This window comes from Akebia trifoliata, chromosome 5 (assembly GCF_017979445.1).
Source record: "Akebia trifoliata isolate Shusen 1 chromosome 5, ASM1797944v1, whole genome shotgun sequence".
Classification (NCBI taxonomy): Eukaryota; Viridiplantae; Streptophyta; class Magnoliopsida; order Ranunculales; family Lardizabalaceae; genus Akebia; species Akebia trifoliata.
The window spans coordinates 33,699,073-33,717,643 of record NC_141379.1 but is presented as its reverse complement, the minus strand read 5'-3'; the positions used below and the strand labels follow the sequence as shown (position 1 = coordinate 33,717,643).

At 33.5% G+C, this 18,571-nt stretch overlaps 1 protein-coding gene and 1 non-coding gene across 2 annotated transcripts; one reads left to right on the top strand and one right to left on the bottom strand.

Annotated features, from left to right (window-relative positions):
* Positions 1-7,102: 7,102 nt before the first annotated feature.
* On the top strand, positions 7,103-7,261 carry LOC147402410 (U1 spliceosomal RNA). Its single transcript, XR_015178965.1, has one exon. It is a non-coding gene; the product is annotated as a U1 spliceosomal RNA (small nuclear RNA).
* Positions 7,262-7,991: 730 nt separating this feature from the next.
* On the bottom strand, positions 7,992-16,961 carry APG3 (Peptide chain release factor 1). The gene is made up of 15 exons (XM_086444059.1): positions 16,705-16,961; positions 16,500-16,556; positions 15,410-15,490; positions 15,218-15,275; positions 15,018-15,121; positions 13,728-13,779; positions 13,074-13,123; positions 12,431-12,496; positions 12,186-12,350; positions 12,004-12,076; positions 11,674-11,806; positions 9,735-9,792; positions 9,248-9,295; positions 8,817-8,900; positions 7,992-8,394 (listed from the first exon to the last, which is right to left on the bottom strand). The coding sequence occupies exons 1-15, from the start codon at positions 16,852-16,854 to the stop codon at positions 8,323-8,325; spliced, it is 1,251 nt and encodes a 416-aa protein (XP_086300185.1). The 5' UTR covers positions 16,855-16,961; the 3' UTR covers positions 7,992-8,322.
* Positions 16,962-18,571: the final 1,610 nt, after the last annotated feature.

Sequence of the window (18,571 nt, the reverse complement as noted above, 5' to 3'; positions counted from 1 at the left end):
ATAAGGGATCCATGAGAATTAAACAATTTTGATCTCTAGATATAGAATAGTAAATCAACCAGCAAGTGCACCTAGGGCTGCAACCTGGGTGTGTTGGAGGGTAAACCCAAGCTCAACCCAAGTGGGGCCTAAGCTCACTAACCCAAGTTTGATATTATAAAATGGGTTGTATTGTATTCGGATTAGCCCAATCTATCATTACGAGAATATTTAGACAAACCATACTGAACTTTAACATTAATATTAACTAATTGTCCAAAATTCATACTAATGAGATGGAGCAAAAAAGCTGAATAAAAATACTTATATATTAGTATATGACATCGGGTTCGTGTTGAGTCGGATTGCTTGTACCCTCAACCCGATTAATTGAAATCGGGTTGAGATAGTCTAACCCAGGCTCAAACTCATTTTCTACATAACTCGACCCAAGCTCGCCCATCTATCGGTGTTGAGTTCAGGCCAGCCTGCCCAAGTTGCAGCCCTAGGTGCACCTACAGACTTGGCAAGCTCTTCCAAGAGTTCCTCTGCTCCATAGTGACACAAGACTGCAAGAAACATGCATTAGGCATCAGGAAAAAAAAAGAACAACTTCTCATGTTTGAATTATTTTAAGCTTTAGTAATAAATTGACTGTTTTAAATTCTTCTACTTTTATAAACCACTTATTCGGATTGATAAGTAAGAAAATTGTCATTTTTATTACAGGTAGGTGCATTTCTTAACCTTCTCCCATTCCCTACATTATGAACTGTCCTAAAGCACTTAAAAAGACTACTTCGATTTATACACTAACATATCCGTCACTAAGAGGAATAAAAATATGGTTTTTTTTTCCTTTAAGCCCAACCCATTGACACCCCCAAAGGCACACTTGCATTAGATATGGAAGATAATTAAAAGAGACTGACTAGTTGCAAATCTCCTAGCACTAGTTGCATTCCATCACTTTAAAAAAAATCCACTTGAACTATTGTTAGGATTTCACTCTAAAAACTATAAGTTGCAATGTTTTTCTTCATCTTGAAAATTCATAGAACGACGACAACATCAAAATTTCATAAACTATAAGTTCAATTTTCAAAGCTTTATGACCTTCATAAACTCCTGTTAATGATGGATTATTTATGTTCAATATTGGTGTAAATTTTTTTTGTAGGACATAACAAGTAGTGGTGGGATCATTTTTTTATTTTTGATTTTGAAAGGAAAAAATAAACAATTTTTTTTTTATTGGAGTGCAATTGGTCGGACCCTAATTAAAACATAGAGATTCTATTGCCATACAAACTTTTGCCATGAGCACCTCAATTCATTTGAAATCATCAAAGAATTAGCACGCATCTTGGAGTGCTCTTAGTAAAATTTGGTGTAGCAATAGAAGCTCTTAAGGAGACAATATAATTTAGGGAAAATTAAAAAAAAAAAAAAAAAAAAAAAACCTAAAAAAAAAATTATTTAAAAAAAACACATTTTTTCTTATTATCCAAACGAACCCAAATTGGCACTTTAAGTGCCGATTTTTTTTTTAAAATAAAATAAAATAAAATTCCAGCACTTAAAGTGCCAATTAAAAAAAAAAGAGTCAAATTTGGTGCACACCCTCGATGCCCTATGTGTTGGCTCACAGCCCCACAAATGTTTGACGTGTGGCGCAATGACATCAATAATAGAGAGAGCTTCTCTCTCTTGCCCACTTCCCACATATATATTTTTTTAGATTTCAAATCTTAAAAAGGGTTGTAATTGGGCCCACATTGATTATTACATTGACAATCCAACAACACATTCTTTTAGATTTTATAAAAATATTCTTATTAAAAAAATAAGAAATTAAAAAATAAATTTTTTTGAGCTTGATCCAAAGTGTTGAAAATGGATGACCACCGAACACCCAAATTTAAAAATAAAATACAACGGTGAAAAATAATTATTTTTTTAATTTGTTTTAAAGTTCATATAATTTTGTCCTCTACAACTCCATTGCATCGGATCATATTTTTGAATGTACCAAGGTGATCAAATAAGAAAGTTTACTTTTTTTTTTTTCACTATGGGCAGGAGAGAGAAAGGGCGTTGGCAAAAACACAACGTCCATTTAGCATCACTAAAAAAAAAGCAAACTTTATTATGATTTATTGTTTGTATAAAGTTCGGTACTTAAAGTAGATGCCCCTTTCTCTTTTTTGCCCATAGTAAAACAAAAAACTTTCTGATTTGATCACCTTGTCACATTCAAAAACATGATCCGATGCGATGGAGTTGTAGAGAACAAAATTATATGAACTTTAAAAAAAATATATTTTTCACCGTTGAATTTTATTTTTAAAATTGGATAATCGGTGGCCGTCCATTTCCAGCACCTTGCATCAAGCTCAAAAAATAATTTTTTTTGTGTTGAATATGAATATTTTCATGAAATCTAAAAGGATGTGTTGTTGGATTGTTAATGTGATAATCAATATGGCCCAACGACCCTTTTTAAGATTTGAAATCTAAAAATATAAATATGTGGGTAGCGGGTAAGAGAGAGAAGCTCTCTCACTACGTCAAAAAAGCCCAAATTCTGCACTTATTTAACGGTAAATTCGACGGCCCAAATCTCACGTTTATATTCGCCGGCCCAAAGCCCGCATTTAAGCCCAACACGCGTATTCGACAGCCCCAGCCCAACGACCCACCGGTATTTTATATTTTATTTTTTATTTTTAATAAAATTATCGAACAGTTTCGATTTTCCTTCTCTTCTCAATCTCCCTCTCCTTTCGAAATTTCTTCTCAATCTCCAATCTCCCTCTTCGATCTACTCTTCTCAATCTCCCTCTTCGACTCTGAATTTCTTACCAAAATAGACTGTGGAGAGGCATTCGAGCTGCATTCGAGCGGCATTCGAGAGGCATACGAGAGGCATTCGAGCGGCATTCGAGCTGCATTGGAGAGGCATTCGAGAACACTGATCACCGATCAAACCAGACATTCGAGAGGCATTCGAGAACACCGATTGATCAAACCGATCGATCGATCGATCACTTCGTTGATAGATTTTTGATTTGCTTCAAATCTAGAGATCTCTATTGCTGGTGTCATTGCAGCATATGTCAAATGCTTGTTGGTATGTGAGCCAACACATCATAGGGCGTGCGCCAAAAAACATTGTCCATTTAGCATTTCTCTTTAAAAATAAAAAATTAAAAAAAAAAACAAAACAGAAACTTCGGCACTTAAATGCCAAAATTTGATTTTTTTTTTCTTTTTAATTTGACACTTTAATTGTCAAAATTTTATTGAATTTAAAAAAATATATATTCCGCAAATGCCAATTTGGGTTCGTTTTGATAATTAGAAAAATGTGTTATTTTTTTAATAATAATTTAATATAAAAAAATTTCTTTATAGTTTCCCCTATAATTTATTGTCAACCCAAGTGGAATATCCAATGACTTATGTCAAATAAAAAACTCGTAAATCAACTTACCAAAAATATATTAATTTATCTTTTGTTCTCCAAAAAGATATTTTATAAATCCAAATAGCCCGTGTGTGTTTTCTAACGGACTCAGATAAGTTGACTCGGAGTTTCAAGTTTTGGGTCCATTCCAAACCCAGTCAAGTTTAATCAACTCACCCCAGTTTCAAGTACATGAACGAGTGAAAAACGTAAAACTCCAGATAACAACGCGTTTTATTATTATCCACGTCTCCAGTTAAACAAACAGATTAATTAGAGATAACTCGTTATCTGTACTAAGCCAATCCGATCCCATTTCTAACATTTCTAATAGAAATAGTGTCTCCAAGTTCAAGTCTAACTGGGAAACAATTACTTATAAATATAGGTTGACCTGACCAGTCTCTACGTTTGGTTGCATTAATCTCAACTAGAGCAAAATTTGATTCATTTGGTAATTTCCTCACCACGTAAACTCTTACATTTGCATTGTATATATAGTGTTTTCTTTATGACTGTTTTTAATTCTTGAAGAAAAATATATTTCTGACCAAATGTTTTAATATTTGTGTGGTGAAGAAGAAGAACTAATGATGCGAAGAGAAAGGAGTTCAGGATTCATTTGCTGCGGAGGAGATAATAAGATGGAGCTTGAAGAAGGAGAGATTGGATATTTTGATCAAGATCATCATCATCATCATGACAAAAAATATACTAGTTTTGATATCGATCCAGATGTTGATCTTGCTTATATAGTAAGTAGTATATGTTAGTTTAACTATCTTTATACATGAATTTTTAATTTTCTTCATACATATATTCTATTATATTACAGACTAATTAACAAGGGTTTGTTTTCTGTTTGATTTAGGATCGAAAGGTTGATGATTTACTGGGTCATTTTCGAAAAGATTTCGAAGGTCCACTTACCGTGGAGAATCTTGGTATGTGATTCATAACTCATACTTTGATGTAATATTGTATTTTTCATGCACTACGATGTGATAGGTTTGAAATTTATTTATTTTTTCAGGGCCGAAATTCGGAATGTATGGATCATTTTTACCGGCTTATAAGAGGCCGCCGTCTCATTTAAAATTGACCAAGAAAGATTCTTACACATTTAATCCAGATGTTCATCTTTGTCATATAGTAAGCATAGATACTCACTTCAGATGCATTTTTGTTCTTCATACTTATATATTCAATCCTATAAATTAGACTAACGAGGATCTGCTTTATGTTTCTTTTAGGATGAAAAGGTTCAAAACTTGTTGGGTCATTTTCGGAAAGATTATGAAAGTGGGATTTCTACCAAGAATTTAGGTATGTGATTCATGATTAAGTTAAGCATATTTAGACTTTGACAAACAACATAACTGTTTTTTTTTTTTTTTTTTTTTTTTTTTTTTGTATTTTGGATGTGACAATTTCGCTTTTTTTTTTTTTTTTTTTTTTCAGGAGCTAAATGCGGACAATATAGATCTTCTTCTCAAAAAAATTCTCCACAGAAGAAGACGACACAAATATGTCTGAAAAATAAAAAAAATTCTGAAATTTACCACATTTTGGGGCTTGATCTCTCACCATCATCATCAATGGAAGATACCCATGATGAATCTCCTACAACAATAATTCAGGTAAACCATTTCTTACTTTCTTACCTTTTTTCTCACTGTTTGGGATTGATGATACCTATTGATGTTGTATGTTTTTCTGTTTTGTTTATGTGTCGGACAGAATATGACATCTTTTCCAGTTCCTGGTGGTTTATTATCACCTCTTCCGGATAGTTTGTTGCTCTTACCGGAAAGGGCAATCAAGAGAGTACGAAGATATTAGTAGAGGATGATGGACGTATAGGTACCACGAAAAAGTAAAGAGGTGTATTTTGGGTTGAGTGTGAGACAGGGAAAGAGGGTGTATGAGGGTTTTAGGGTTTGGGTTAGGGTTTGGTATTTATTCTTTTTCTTTTTCTTGAAACTTTGTTTCGTAGAAAAGGTTGCAATTGCAGTTCGACTCCACAACCTCCTCCTTTGCAACATGTATGATAACAATACTATTAAAGAGTTCTGAATTTGTTTCTTAAATTCATTATGACTTTGGAGCTTTTAACGTAGAAAGATGACTAAGAGTGTTGATTTTGAATATCAGCATGGTTTCTATCGTAATTGTAAATAGTGCTGATATTCTAACTAGAAAGTCTCTTTCGATCAATACTGGGCTGACGTGTTACGGATAAGGAACCATAGTTCTGTTTTCTTTGGATACACAAATGCAAATCTATGATTCCGTGTCCGTAACACGTCGGCTGAGTATTGACATGAGTGAAACTTTCTAGTTAGAAAATCATTATTCAATTGTAAAACTTGGCAATTCAATTCTACAGCATCTACTTGGGCTTGTTCCATAAATATATTTTAAATTTTATTAAATATTTAAAATAGATTTTAATTATCTGAGAAAATTTCAAAAACATGTTCAACTTTTGACGAAATTCTAATTCCGTCTCACTGTTCATTTTAATTCACAAAACATGAAGAATGAGATCACAAGTATTTCTAAGTGATGATCTCGTTGATATTTATTTGAAAAATGACAATCTTACTGATTATAAAAGTGTGGATCTCGCTAAAAAGTGACGACCTACGAGATTGCCACTTTTATAATCAGTGAAATTGTCACTTTTAATTTCAAATAAATATCAGCGATCTCGTTACCTTATATCGTTAATGAGATCGTCACTTTGAAATACTTATATATATATATGATCTTGTTCTTCATGTTTGGGGAATTAAAATGATCAATGACTTGGAATTGGAATTAAAATGTTCTTCATGTTTTTGTATTCCTTTCTTTTGATATATAAACTCATAATGAAGATCTGATCACGTCTCGGGATATAGGTTTATAAAGTAAATTCTTTGTGGTCTTTTGCTTTAGTCTTTATTTTTCTGTTTCTATTTTTCTTAATTTATGAACCATTTTAAACTTGTTCTCCTCCAAAAATCTTAATAATTCATAAACATTTTTATTTCTTAATTATCGCTCATCTCTTTTACATGGAATAATTTGGACTAACTATATGGCCTGGGTTTAGTTTCATTAGGCCCTAACCCACTGTATTCTATGGTTATTTTCTTCTCAATTGAACTGGAAGGTATTTTTCAGCAAAATTTTTACAAAAACCGCAAATCTGCATTCAACTATAAGAGGTGTGTTTCATCTATTTATTATGTAAATGATGAATATATTCCATAAAGTGTTGAACTGTGCTAACCAGAGGCAGTACTGTACAAAGAGAATCATAGATTTTTAACTAGTATCTCAAGGAAAATAACCTATGGGCCTAATCTCATGATTGTAAACAACTATGGAAATTGTTTGAAGATAAATAATTTGAGCCAAATCTTTCTAATGATAAAATGGTGTGTTTTAATCTTCAATTGGGATGTGATAACAAATCAGATTGTAATCAGTAAAAGTAGGGGTGCCAATAGCAGCTCACATATTTTATCACACACGTGGGGAGTGGGGCTATGGGTGGTAGTTCAAGGTTGTAGGTGCTTTAGTTTTAGTCCCACATCGTTAACACAGGAGGAAAGAGAAGCATATGGTGATGTATAAAATAGAATTAAAGACGACCAGTAAAACATACTTACCTGGACGGGGTCAATGGGCGATCAAGAAGGTCCATGGCCTAGGTTAGTGACCTCCATTGCACTTAGGAGGGGTGCTCGCCTAAGATCTCCCAAGTGGGAGAGTCTACGTCATTATTTGTTACTGTGGGGGTACGCGTTCGCGCGGCCCCTGCCCCAATTCTTAGTTCAAATGTTTTGGATGGACTTTTGTGTTTGAAGGAAGCAATGAAACGAGATGGTCTGATAGGCTGTCACAAGGTATGGGCAATTTTCCCCAACTCAAAAGAGATTTTCTCTGAACTACATTTACATTTTGATGATCAAACAGCTACGGGGCTAATTTTGGGCTTTGACAATGTCAGTGGGTCCTAAACTGTATGTATTAACTTTGTAACCGTTGAGCTCCGAAGCTTGTCTTCGCTGTAGGTTGCCAAAATTTCATTTCATGAACATAGTCCCCACATCGACTAAGTATAGAAAGGACCAAAGTTGAAATCTACCATAATAGGTGGGTTGAAGCTTGTTCCAAAGCCAGTGTAGTATCTCTTCTTATTAGTTTAGGCCTTCGTTCCACATAATACTAAATTAATTTTTTTTTTACTTTGGAGAATATCATTTCATTGTTTCCCAAATCAAACAATATGCATTGGATCAAAGGATCAGCTGCTAAAAATTATGGGTCTGAATAAAAACACTCATGATTGGAATGGATGGTTGAGATTATATTATAACAGAGACATTTGGCCTAGAAGATGTACGTGACCAAATAAGACTAGGCCACGCGGTTGTAGTTTTCAGCCTCTGTTTAATCCTCCAAGTCCTTAATTTTCACCTCTATAGCTTCTTGGTGTATCAAATTCTTCAGTTTAGAACAAAAATGTGAGGCTTGGCACGACAAGAGAGAAGACAACCACTGAAAACAATACATAAAAGTGTTTCATAGTCTGACATTTACTGATTTTATTTTAAATCCAACCATATATTGACCTCTCAATTTTGTCAGAAAAATAAACCAAAAAGATTTGCATAGAAAAGTGTCAAATTCTCGACACAGTAGATATCACCGATATTTCACAAGAAATCTTCCCAAGTATAATCAATACAAGTGAAGATGTGTCAGCACACCATCATTTCGCTAATAGTTAGCATAAGTGATCCATGCGAGCCAACTGTAATCCCCTGATCAGCAACATGAGAGTTACACATTTTGGTAGCTAGATACAGATTAGAAAATCAGCCAGCAGGTGCACCTACAGAATCGGCAAGTTCTTCTAAGAGTTCCTTCTGCTCCATAGCCACACAAGACTGCCAGAAACATGCATTAGACAGCAGGAGAAAAAAAAAGAAAAAAAAAACCTCTATTTCTCTAACAACTTCTCCTGTTTGAATAATTTTAAGATCTAACAATAAATTAACTGTTTTAAATTCTTCTATTTGGGTGCTCAAATTTGCACTGCAAGGAAATGATCAAAACAATCTCACTTCAGAGTTCTGATACGAACACCTTCTAAGTTAAAAATAAAATAAAATAAAATAGAAGCATAAATACATGAGAAGAAAAATAATGAAGAAAGCAGAATTTTTAGAGGTGGCCGATCATTAAAATCTTTCTAATTCAAAAACACAACTTTTTCTTTCTTTCTTCTTTGCTAAAAACAGAAGAAAATCCTGGAAATTCCCATAATAAAATGCCAATAACAAGTGAATGTAACTGCAAGAACATCTACCTGAACAGCTGTCTCAATATCACCATCCAAGAAGGAGGTCAGTTCAAAGTTCATCTTCAGCCGGTGGTCCGTGACTCTGTTGTCCTATCAAAATTAAAAACCAAATGTGCTATAGTTTCCCACACTATCAAAATGAAGAAAATGGCATCCACCATGTTTTCTACACAACCATATCCCCTTTTCTTATATTTCTATGAACCACTTATTCAGACTGATAAGAAAGAAAATTTTCATTTTTATTACAGGATTGGTGCATTTCTTACCCTTGTCCAATTCTCTACATTATGAGCCTGCTTAAAGCACTTAAGACTGCTTTAATTTATGCACTAACATATCCGTCACCAAGGAAAAAATAAGGCATCGGGATTTTAACAAGAATACAGATCTGCTACATCAAGCTCATGGAAATTCAATAACCAAATTAAGAGTACCTTGAAGTTGTACGTTCGAATTTTTTCTGCACGAGCACCTGTACCAACCTGTCATTTCAGAAAATACCATTAAACACATTTTTATTGGATGCTTAAAACAGTAAAATAAGTAACAGGAGAAAATTTAAAACAAAGTGAAGTTTTAAACAAATGAAAATATGCAAGAAGTATCTTTTATAGCTTTCTCTTGGTTTACAGTCTAAAGAAATAATAATGGAATACTGCTGAAGCTCATATATGTGCTAATGGGCGTTAAAATAAATTTTATTGAAGTATATAAAAACATGACTCTTGTAATGTAAATTATCACCTAGAGAAGTCAACTTGGAAAAGCTATATCAGGCATAGAATTTTGGGATGTGTCTGATATATCACGTTAAATGAAATTTGACATATCAAAGAAGCATCATTTGTTAATTAGAACTCTCATAATGTGGCAACTTCAACATACATATTGTTACATCTCTTCTAAGTCACGATATCAAACCTGTGATTTCCGCTCATTCCTTATTGACACTTGCTGCTCCTTAAGTTTGATCTCATACCTGTAACAAGGAGATACGGTTTACCAGAGAGCACCAGGACCAAAATTTTAGGAATTCAAAGGAGAATCTGAGAAGCTAATTGCATATTCAAAACAGCTAAAAAATAAATTCAAGCATATAAAAATGAAACTCAAACTCAATGAAAATATGTGATATAGACTAGACCTGATGCTAAATTCTGAAATAAGAACTTAAAGTTACATGTGTGATAATCCAATCTTTTAGATATGGACAGAATCATGCAACCAAAAATTTGTTAGTTCTCATGTTTTAGAGCTATTTCACAAAGGTTATTTCATAAATGGAATAAACTTTCTGGGGTGGTAAGGTTCCTCCGAAAATCTCGACTTTTCTATGGATGGCGCCTTTAGGGAGATTTGCTATTATGGATCAGTTGATCAAAAGGGGCTTTATTTCACCGAATCAGTGTAGTTTGTATACTTCTCAGGCGGAATCGGTGGACCATTTACTCATTCATTATCAGGTGACACACCATATTTGGTCGCATTTCTTATCTTTGTTTGGCATCATGGTTTGCTTTCCCAAATCAGTTAAGTTGGCTTTGGAGTATTGGCTGTCATGGGAAAGATCTTTCTCGTCTTCTAAACGGATTCTTTAGTTCTTGGTTCCTTTTGCAGTTTGTTGGGGAATTTGTAAACATCGCAATCATCGCATTTTTGAGGAGAAAGAGACTTCGATGGAAGGATTAGTTCTTTCTATTTTGGAGCTCCTGTTCTCTTGGAGTAAACTTTATAAGAAGTTTAAGGGGGTTTTCTTTGAAGATTTTGTTGTGAGATGGGATAGGGTTTGTTCGTTGGCGTGAGAGTTTTGTTTTCGCTTTTCGTTATTGTTTGCCTTTCTTTTTTCTTTTTTCCTCTTCTTTGTTTTGGGCTGGTCCCCTCGACCCCCCTCGTTTCTTTCTCTTAATAAATTTATCTTTATCGATCAAAAAAATAAATGGAAATCTAATGATATAGTACAGTGGTCCACATGAAACTTTGCTGAAAATTATTTGCATAAAAGAACAACACATGCTAACCTGCAGAACATCTCCGTCAGATTCATGAGGAAGTAATTAAATCTAACTATTTCACTACATTAGCCAATTTCAGTCAGGCCTGCCCATCAAATTCTGAAATAAGACAATGAATTTATATGTGCCATCATTATCGAGCCACACCCCCAACAATGAGCTGCCTCAATTATTTGGTGTTTCTCATCTCTTCCCCTAACTGGAGAAGAAAAGAAGTTCCATGAAGGCCAAACTTTAGTGCTACTTATATCCCAATGCACTAGTGCTGAAGTTTGTGGGAAGTGAGCCAAAAATTTTCTCCCAGACGATTCCACTTTACCAAATCATGCTGAACAGGGTATCAGAACATGTAAGCTTTGCATGATTATAACATTTTTGAATTCACCTAACTAGTAGCATCCAATAAAAGATTTTTATATGTGTGTACATTGGATTTTATACAGCTACCTTATTTATTAATGGTTGCAATATAAGTTTCTGGAAATCATTATATAAACTCTTAACCTATTGAATGTCAAAACTTGCTCCTATTAGAATGTTTCAATGCAATCAAATTTATGCAAGTAGCACCACAAAGTAAAGAGGTAACTCCACTCATGTTTTCCAAACTACAACCTTCTTCCAGATACAGCCAGTAGTTTCTCATCTAAAAATACACAAAGATGTCGAAACAAAAATCTTCTGTAATCGTACGTATGGTAATTTTTAATTCAAATGCTTATGTAAAAATAAGCAAACTAAAAACTGATTAAAAGAAAAGCAAAACAGAAAGAATAACATCATAGATATTGAAACACTAATCTAGATGTCAGTAATTAAACTGCAGCATGTCTTAATAATAAACTCACAGTTTTGCTCGCAGCAACTGAAGTGCACGATTCTTGTTTTGAAGTTGAGTCCTTTCTTCAGTACAAAATATACGGATTCCTGTTGGTTTATGGATGAGATCAACAGCTGTCTCCACCTTGTTAACGTTTTGTCCTGCAAAATAAGCCGATGCAGGTGAGATGAAATGGACCAACTCATTTGATAAGGAAAAAAGATGGTAGATACAAGTCAACAACCAAAATCAAGGTGTAGTGTGAAAGAAGTGGGTATGTCCATAAGTCATGATTTCGATGCATAGAATCACCAAATCCACTTGACTCAAGTGATTATTACAATGTTCTGATCCATACCTCCAGCACCGCCAGACCTCGCCGTTGTAAGCTCAATATCTTTCGGATCAATTACTACCTCAACCTCATCAGCCTGAGACAAAGAAACCATTTAAGAAGAAGAAAAAATGACTTCTTAACAAATCCCTAACTTATGTTAAATAGAGAAGTTTGCTTAATTAATATAATGAGACAAATTGTACCTCTGGCATGATTGCCACTGTTGCAGTTGAAGTGTGCACACGACCCTGAGCTTCTGTCTGAGGAACACGTTGAACACGGTGAACACCAGATTCATATTTTAATTTGCTATAGACACGTTTTCCTTTAACTTCCATAACATATGTTTTAATGACGCCTCTGTCAGCCTGAAAAGTCAAGGTAAATTCACTCATTAACATCAACTAAATATAGCATGTACGATTTATCAGGCTAGCAACATGAATACCTCTGAACATGAAAGTGGGGTGTACTTCCAAGAGTTACGCTCACTGTATCTCTGATACATGCGGACCTAAACAATATATTAAAAAACAATTTATTATGCAAATGGGAATTAAGAAGTCCAACTTGAGATCTTGCTTTGGCATATCTAGAAGTCATCATACCTAATTTGCTCAATGAATGCATACATCGAGAGGATCGAACTCAAACTCAGTGTCAATGAATGCATATGGACAATCTACTTCATGAAGATGCTAGTTTTCAAGAAATGCATATCTACAGTCTAAATAAAGAAACACAACATGCATCCCTCAAACAATAATAGAGATGTTGTCCTTCCTCATTTGGGAAGATGACACACTTCTTCTTAGAAGCTTGAGAATTGTGAATGGCTGACATGTTAAAGTAAGATACTGACTCAATAATGCGATTAGTTAGCATCATGAAAAGAAGAGGTTATTGAGGGTGAAGAAAAAACGAAAACGAAAGAAGGAAAGAAGAAATACTGTGTACAGCAGGATTTTGTTCCCTATTTTCTAATCTCAATGGAGATCACTTCAATTTTACTCTATAGAGATCAGCATAGCAAATTTCTAAAGTCAACCACCATTAGGAAGAACAAAAGCAACATGTACGGATATACCTACAAGATCACCTGCCCATAGTCCAGCTTCATCACCACCGGTACCTGCTCTCACTGCGAAAGAAGATGAAAAGATTTTTTATGGAAATATTTTGTGAAAAATTAGCTTGTTTTACTCATGTGATAGATTATCTTGTCTTCAAGATTTTTTTCTTCTTCTTTTATATGCATAAATGAATGAATTTGTGGTAAAAAAAGTCAAACAAATTGTATCTACAGCTTTCCAACGAGAGACATTTAACAATATGGTAAATTTATAGTAAGCTAAAACAATTTGTTGCACAATATAAGTGTAGTGGCGGTCATGTACTCAAAGAAAACAAGAGCAAACAACATGGTTAACATTTTGATGCTTTACCAAAAAAAAAAAAAAATTGCAGCATGAGCAAGTAACTTAATCAATCTCCAAAAAGTCCCAATTATTTTGATCTTTAGATTTTTGGAATGGGAAGTAGTTTTCTGAAACACAGATTTCTTCTCTGCTGGACTAAAAAAAGGGCAATAACACGATAGCAACTTCATACCAAAAGGAGGATCCAAGGATCTGTTTGTAAATAAGCCTCTCTTATGATGCTACTCTATTAACTGGGACTCGTAATTTTGTGCAATCAGTAAAGGCTAAAAAATAATAGCCAAAATGCATAAAAGGAGCATCTACCTTCAAGCAGGATGTTTCGTGCATCTAGAGGATCACTAGGAAGCAGAAGTACCTATCAGTCAATGATATATAATGATGAGTAGAAAATACAAAAACAGAAATCCTCAAATTATTGTATAGATAGAGATATAGAGAATTAGTTATTCTTATCCCAGCATTCATAAAAGTTTACTTGAAATTGGAAAAATGGAATTTTAGCAAAAAGTGATTTTAAGGATAAAGTTGTAACTGCCATGATTGTCGTTTGTTATCATGTAGAAAGGGAAAGTAGGGGATACGCAAGGATGAAGGAATTGTATCTGGAGATGGACTATGCTTTAAGGATTTGAATGTTGGGGAATCAAGAAACAATGTGGTCATAGGTTGAGTGTAGCATTGATGAGGATGTAAGCATAAATGAGTAGAAAGACTAAGAAAAGTTAACTAGAAATGAATGCATTCAACAAAGCCTAAATAAAAGATAAACTAGAAGGTGCCAGCTAGCTCAGTCGGTAAAGACAATGGATGATGATATAATAAACCTGAGTTCATTTCTCACCACCACTGAGTTATTGATTTCATTAAAAACAAGCTTACCAACAACAAAAAAAAGCGGGTGGGGGGGGGGGGGGGGTGGAATAAAAAGAAAAAATAAATAAACTAAGGGAAAGTTGATCGAGATGGTTTGATCATGTGCAACAAAGAGTAATAACAGCCCCAGTTAGAAGGATGCAATTTGAAGGTTCTAAATGAGTAAAAACGAAAACCAAAAAAGATGTGGATTTAGTAAGTGAAGTGAATACACTTGAATTAATAGAGACAAGGCTTTAGATATAATTGAATGGAGGAACAAGTTGTTTAGCCGACCACAAATTTTTGGGATATGGCTTCGATGATAATGATTAATTTCGGCAATGGTGAACAATCTGATAAGGAAATTCATAGCATGCTTTTTGACAAGATGATCCAACTGCAACAGTAAGAATGGGAAACAAAAAATATCTTAACACATTGATGGAAGTGTAACTTAAAATAATTTTGCACCTAACAATCACCCAAAATGACTATCCCAAAAGAGGCTGTCTTACAACTCAGATGCAGCCCCAAATACCAACACAAAATTAGGATAGCTGATCCATCAAGAACTTAGTAGATGAAGTTTGTTGGACTAAAATAGATAATAAATGACATCATAGATTATGGTGCATTGATATCAGAACAATCCCAATATCAAATGTACCAAGACTTCATCTAGTAGCAGACCACAACCAGCTTTGAAGATAACCAAGCAGCAGGATATTGAATTTTAACCTTCAGATTTTCCTCAAGCAATTTGAGTTGATTTGATAAAGTGTCAATTTCATAAGCTATCATCTCTGCCATATCTTCGTCACTGCCATCCTCTTTTGCTAAAGCTGACACAAAGATAGTAACCAACAATTAAAAATTGAACATATTTCTTCAGACCCTTTTTAAAGTGAATAAAAACATAACCAAAGGGATGGATCAACCTTTTGCTTCTTCTAGTTGTTTCTCGCAATCCTTGAATCTCCTATAGATTGAAACTACCTATAAAGTACGTGCATATTCTTAATAGGAAAAATAGAAACAGAATATTTCACAAATACCACCCACAAGAAGCAGCAAGACTTTGAAATATTAGCAGATAGATCACAAAACATACTGTATACCATCTCCCATACCTCATCAAGCTCAGACATAGATTGTGCAAACTTTTGGTATTCACTAGGATTTGAGACAACATCCGGATCTGCCAGCTTGACCTGCAATCAACAATATATGGATTTAAAAAAAATTTAAACTATTTTTGTAGGAATGATATGTTTTGCGCAAAAAAAAAAAAAAATTTGTTTGAATAATAATTATGGGTATTTTTTTGGGCTTTGGGAATTTGTCGAAAAAAATATATTCCGTAAGCTATGTTTTATCATGTAAAGGAATTGAACAGAGAAAGGGGAAATGGGAACTAAAAATAGGATAGCTAGGAAACGGACTTTAGGTGCAATTATTTGTGCAAAGACTATCGTTAGCTAATTTCAGTCTATCGTTTAGCTGCAATAACTTTAAAAAATTATCCTAAATTTAATTATGATGTAGTGCTTTAGGCTCTCCAAATCTGGCCGAAATTGGTTAGGTTCCCTTAAAATGTTTTCTCCAAACCAGTTGAGAGGGGCGAACTCAAATTTATCCTAAACTTCATGTAACCCAAAAAAAAAGGAATAGAATTCGTGATCCTAAATGTCTGATATGCAAACGTAGGAAGGATCTGGTTGGTAGCTTTGTGCAGAGGTGTCTTAATTGTATTGGTGTTTAGAGGGTATTATGTAGTAAAAATATATAATTTCGACCTATGGTGAAGAAAATCAATCGCCTCTGAGGTCTTAGCCCAATAAAAGGGTGAACATCGTAAATCTGTGTTTACATTTTCTGTTTTATTTCTTGTAAATTTTCTCAACATATAGAACAAGTACAATAAAAAATATAATAAAAAGAACAATGAGGCATAGACCTAAGATCTACATAGACTTCTCAAAAATCATTAAAGATAATTTCTAGAGTTCTTCTGTGGTAGAAGGTGAATAGGCAAATGCTATTAGCTGGGCAATCTTCGATTCTAATACTATACAACAGAGCTTCTAAAAGGTTGGAAATTTAACAAATACAACATCAATTCTCACCGAACACTACATTACTATCGAATTAAAAAAGCTACAAATTGCACGAAATCTGTTTACAGAAGGAATCAATGGTTTCATGATTTCAAGAACTTACTGACAATTCTTTCCATGTTTTCTCGGCAGAATCCAACTTAGTAATCAAATAGGGCTCCTGAAAAAAAAAAAAAAAAAAAAAAACCACAGATGATTCAAATTAACTGACGAAACAAGTAGACAACAAGATTTAGAGAAAGTATACTTAAAGTTCAGAAAAAATTGAAGTTTTATGAGTTTTAGCCCTAGAAATCTTCATAGTTTACCGCCATACAGACGAAGGTTGGATATTTGAAGATCTTCGAAGGTTGGGAAACGAAGAATTTCTTCGTTTTGTTGCAGAAACCAGCTGGAATTGAAGATTGCTTCGAAGAGATTGGGATTTGAGCTGCGCAACTCGTGATTAAACTCTCCATTGTTGGAGAGATTTGTGGAGAAACCAGAGATACAGAAGGAGAGCTTCAAACGACCACACAAATAAAGCCTATCGAGCGGGACTGCGGGAGATACTCAGAACTCAGTAGTAGTGAAAAACAGTAACAGATAATATTTCTTTTCTTTCATTTTTTTTCCACAAAAAATATTTTCTTTGGAAAACTGTTGTTTAATTAGGAAAATAATTTCTGTTCTAGATATAATAATTGGGTCCCCTCCCACACCCAAATTGAGACCAATTCTCATTTTAACTTTCTAGTCATAACTATACATTAGGAAAAATACCTTTGCAGTGGGAGTTGGATATTTTCCAAAGATTATTTAACCATTTGAAGGAAAAAAAAAAAAAAATGAAAAGTAAGAAATTTTTTGAAACTAAAGAATGAAAAAGTCTATCTCACCACAATTATATATCACATTTATTATTTGATTTGAGAGAATTCCTATATGACCCATTTTAATAAATGCATTTCTCAATGCTAAATTGCGAAATGTGAAAATATTCTTTCATTTGCATAATAAAATATAATTGTATGACCCACTTTGCTATAATTTGTAGCAGATAAATGTCCCCTCCAATTAAAATAGGTGGGATCCACACTAAAAGTGTCAATAGGTACAAATTTAATTGAAAACCTCGATTGTATTTCTCATTTGATTAGAATTGATTAGAGTCGGTTCTAAAATGGAACCGAACCAATAGGTTCTATCCAATGGGTGCATGTGGATACCCGGAACCAATTTATTTTGTCATTTCTTATCATACTATAGCTAATTTAAGGTTTTATTTATTTCAAACTAAACGTGTGTTATATAAAATTCTTTAATTTTTTATATAAATTATCGATTGAAACTTAAAATAAGTTCTATTATAAAAATGTATTATTTTTATTAAGATTTGTTTTCTAATCATTAATTTGCATATTTTGAATAACAAATTATAACCAAGTTAATGATTTTGTTGATTATATGTAATTTTTTTTTTAAAAGGAAAAAAAGATTTATTATGATTTGAAGTACTTTTTTTGTCATTCGATTCTTAAGTATTGGAATCGATGGGTAGCCATGATTTTTTACGGTTCCGATTCCATTTATTTTGGGACATGACCTGAAAGCAACAAGACCCGGAATTGAACTAAATATAATAATTATGATTTTAAGTTCCTTAAGAATCGACCCATCGACACCCCTAGTCCACACCACTCACTTTATTGCATTTTTCCTTCACTCCCTTCAACTTTATTATCGTTCCTCTCCCTCTCATTTTTTGCAATAATATCTCAAGAATTTTACGATATTTTTTTTTGTACTTCATTTTTAATAATATTCTTTTAATTTTACTATCCTTTTTACGCCTTCAACGCATTTTATTGTCTCCAACTTAATTATTTTTCTTTTATTATTATTATTATTATTATTTTATCTTGATAATATATGTGTATGAGTTATGCATGCCACCATTAGTGTAATTAAAAAGAAAATGTGGTATTTTAGTCAAATTCTTCAAAATTAATGAAACTCTTTTGTCAAATTGCATGATTCAGCTTTTGTTCCTTAACAAAAAGTCAACCCCGCCGCCGGCTTAAGATAAATTTTAGGGAAAAAGTTGGGATTAATTTTTCCCACAATTTCAGTGATTTGTGAGAAAACATTTTGGTTGTTTTTCCTTATAGGAATCATTGCTGACTAAGAGTGAGA

Coding starts and splice junctions, on each gene's coding strand:
- APG3 (XM_086444059.1), bottom strand. CDS start 16,854: ATGGAGAGTTTAATCACGAGTTGCGCAGCTCAAATCCCAATCTCTTCG. Junction 12,497..13,073: donor GACTATGGGCAGGTGATCTT/GTAGGTATATCC, acceptor TATATTGTTTAG/GTCCGCATGTATCAGAGATA. Junction 12,077..12,185: donor CAGTGGCAATCATGCCAGAG/GTACAATTTGTC, acceptor TCTTTGTCTCAG/GCTGATGAGGTTGAGGTAGT.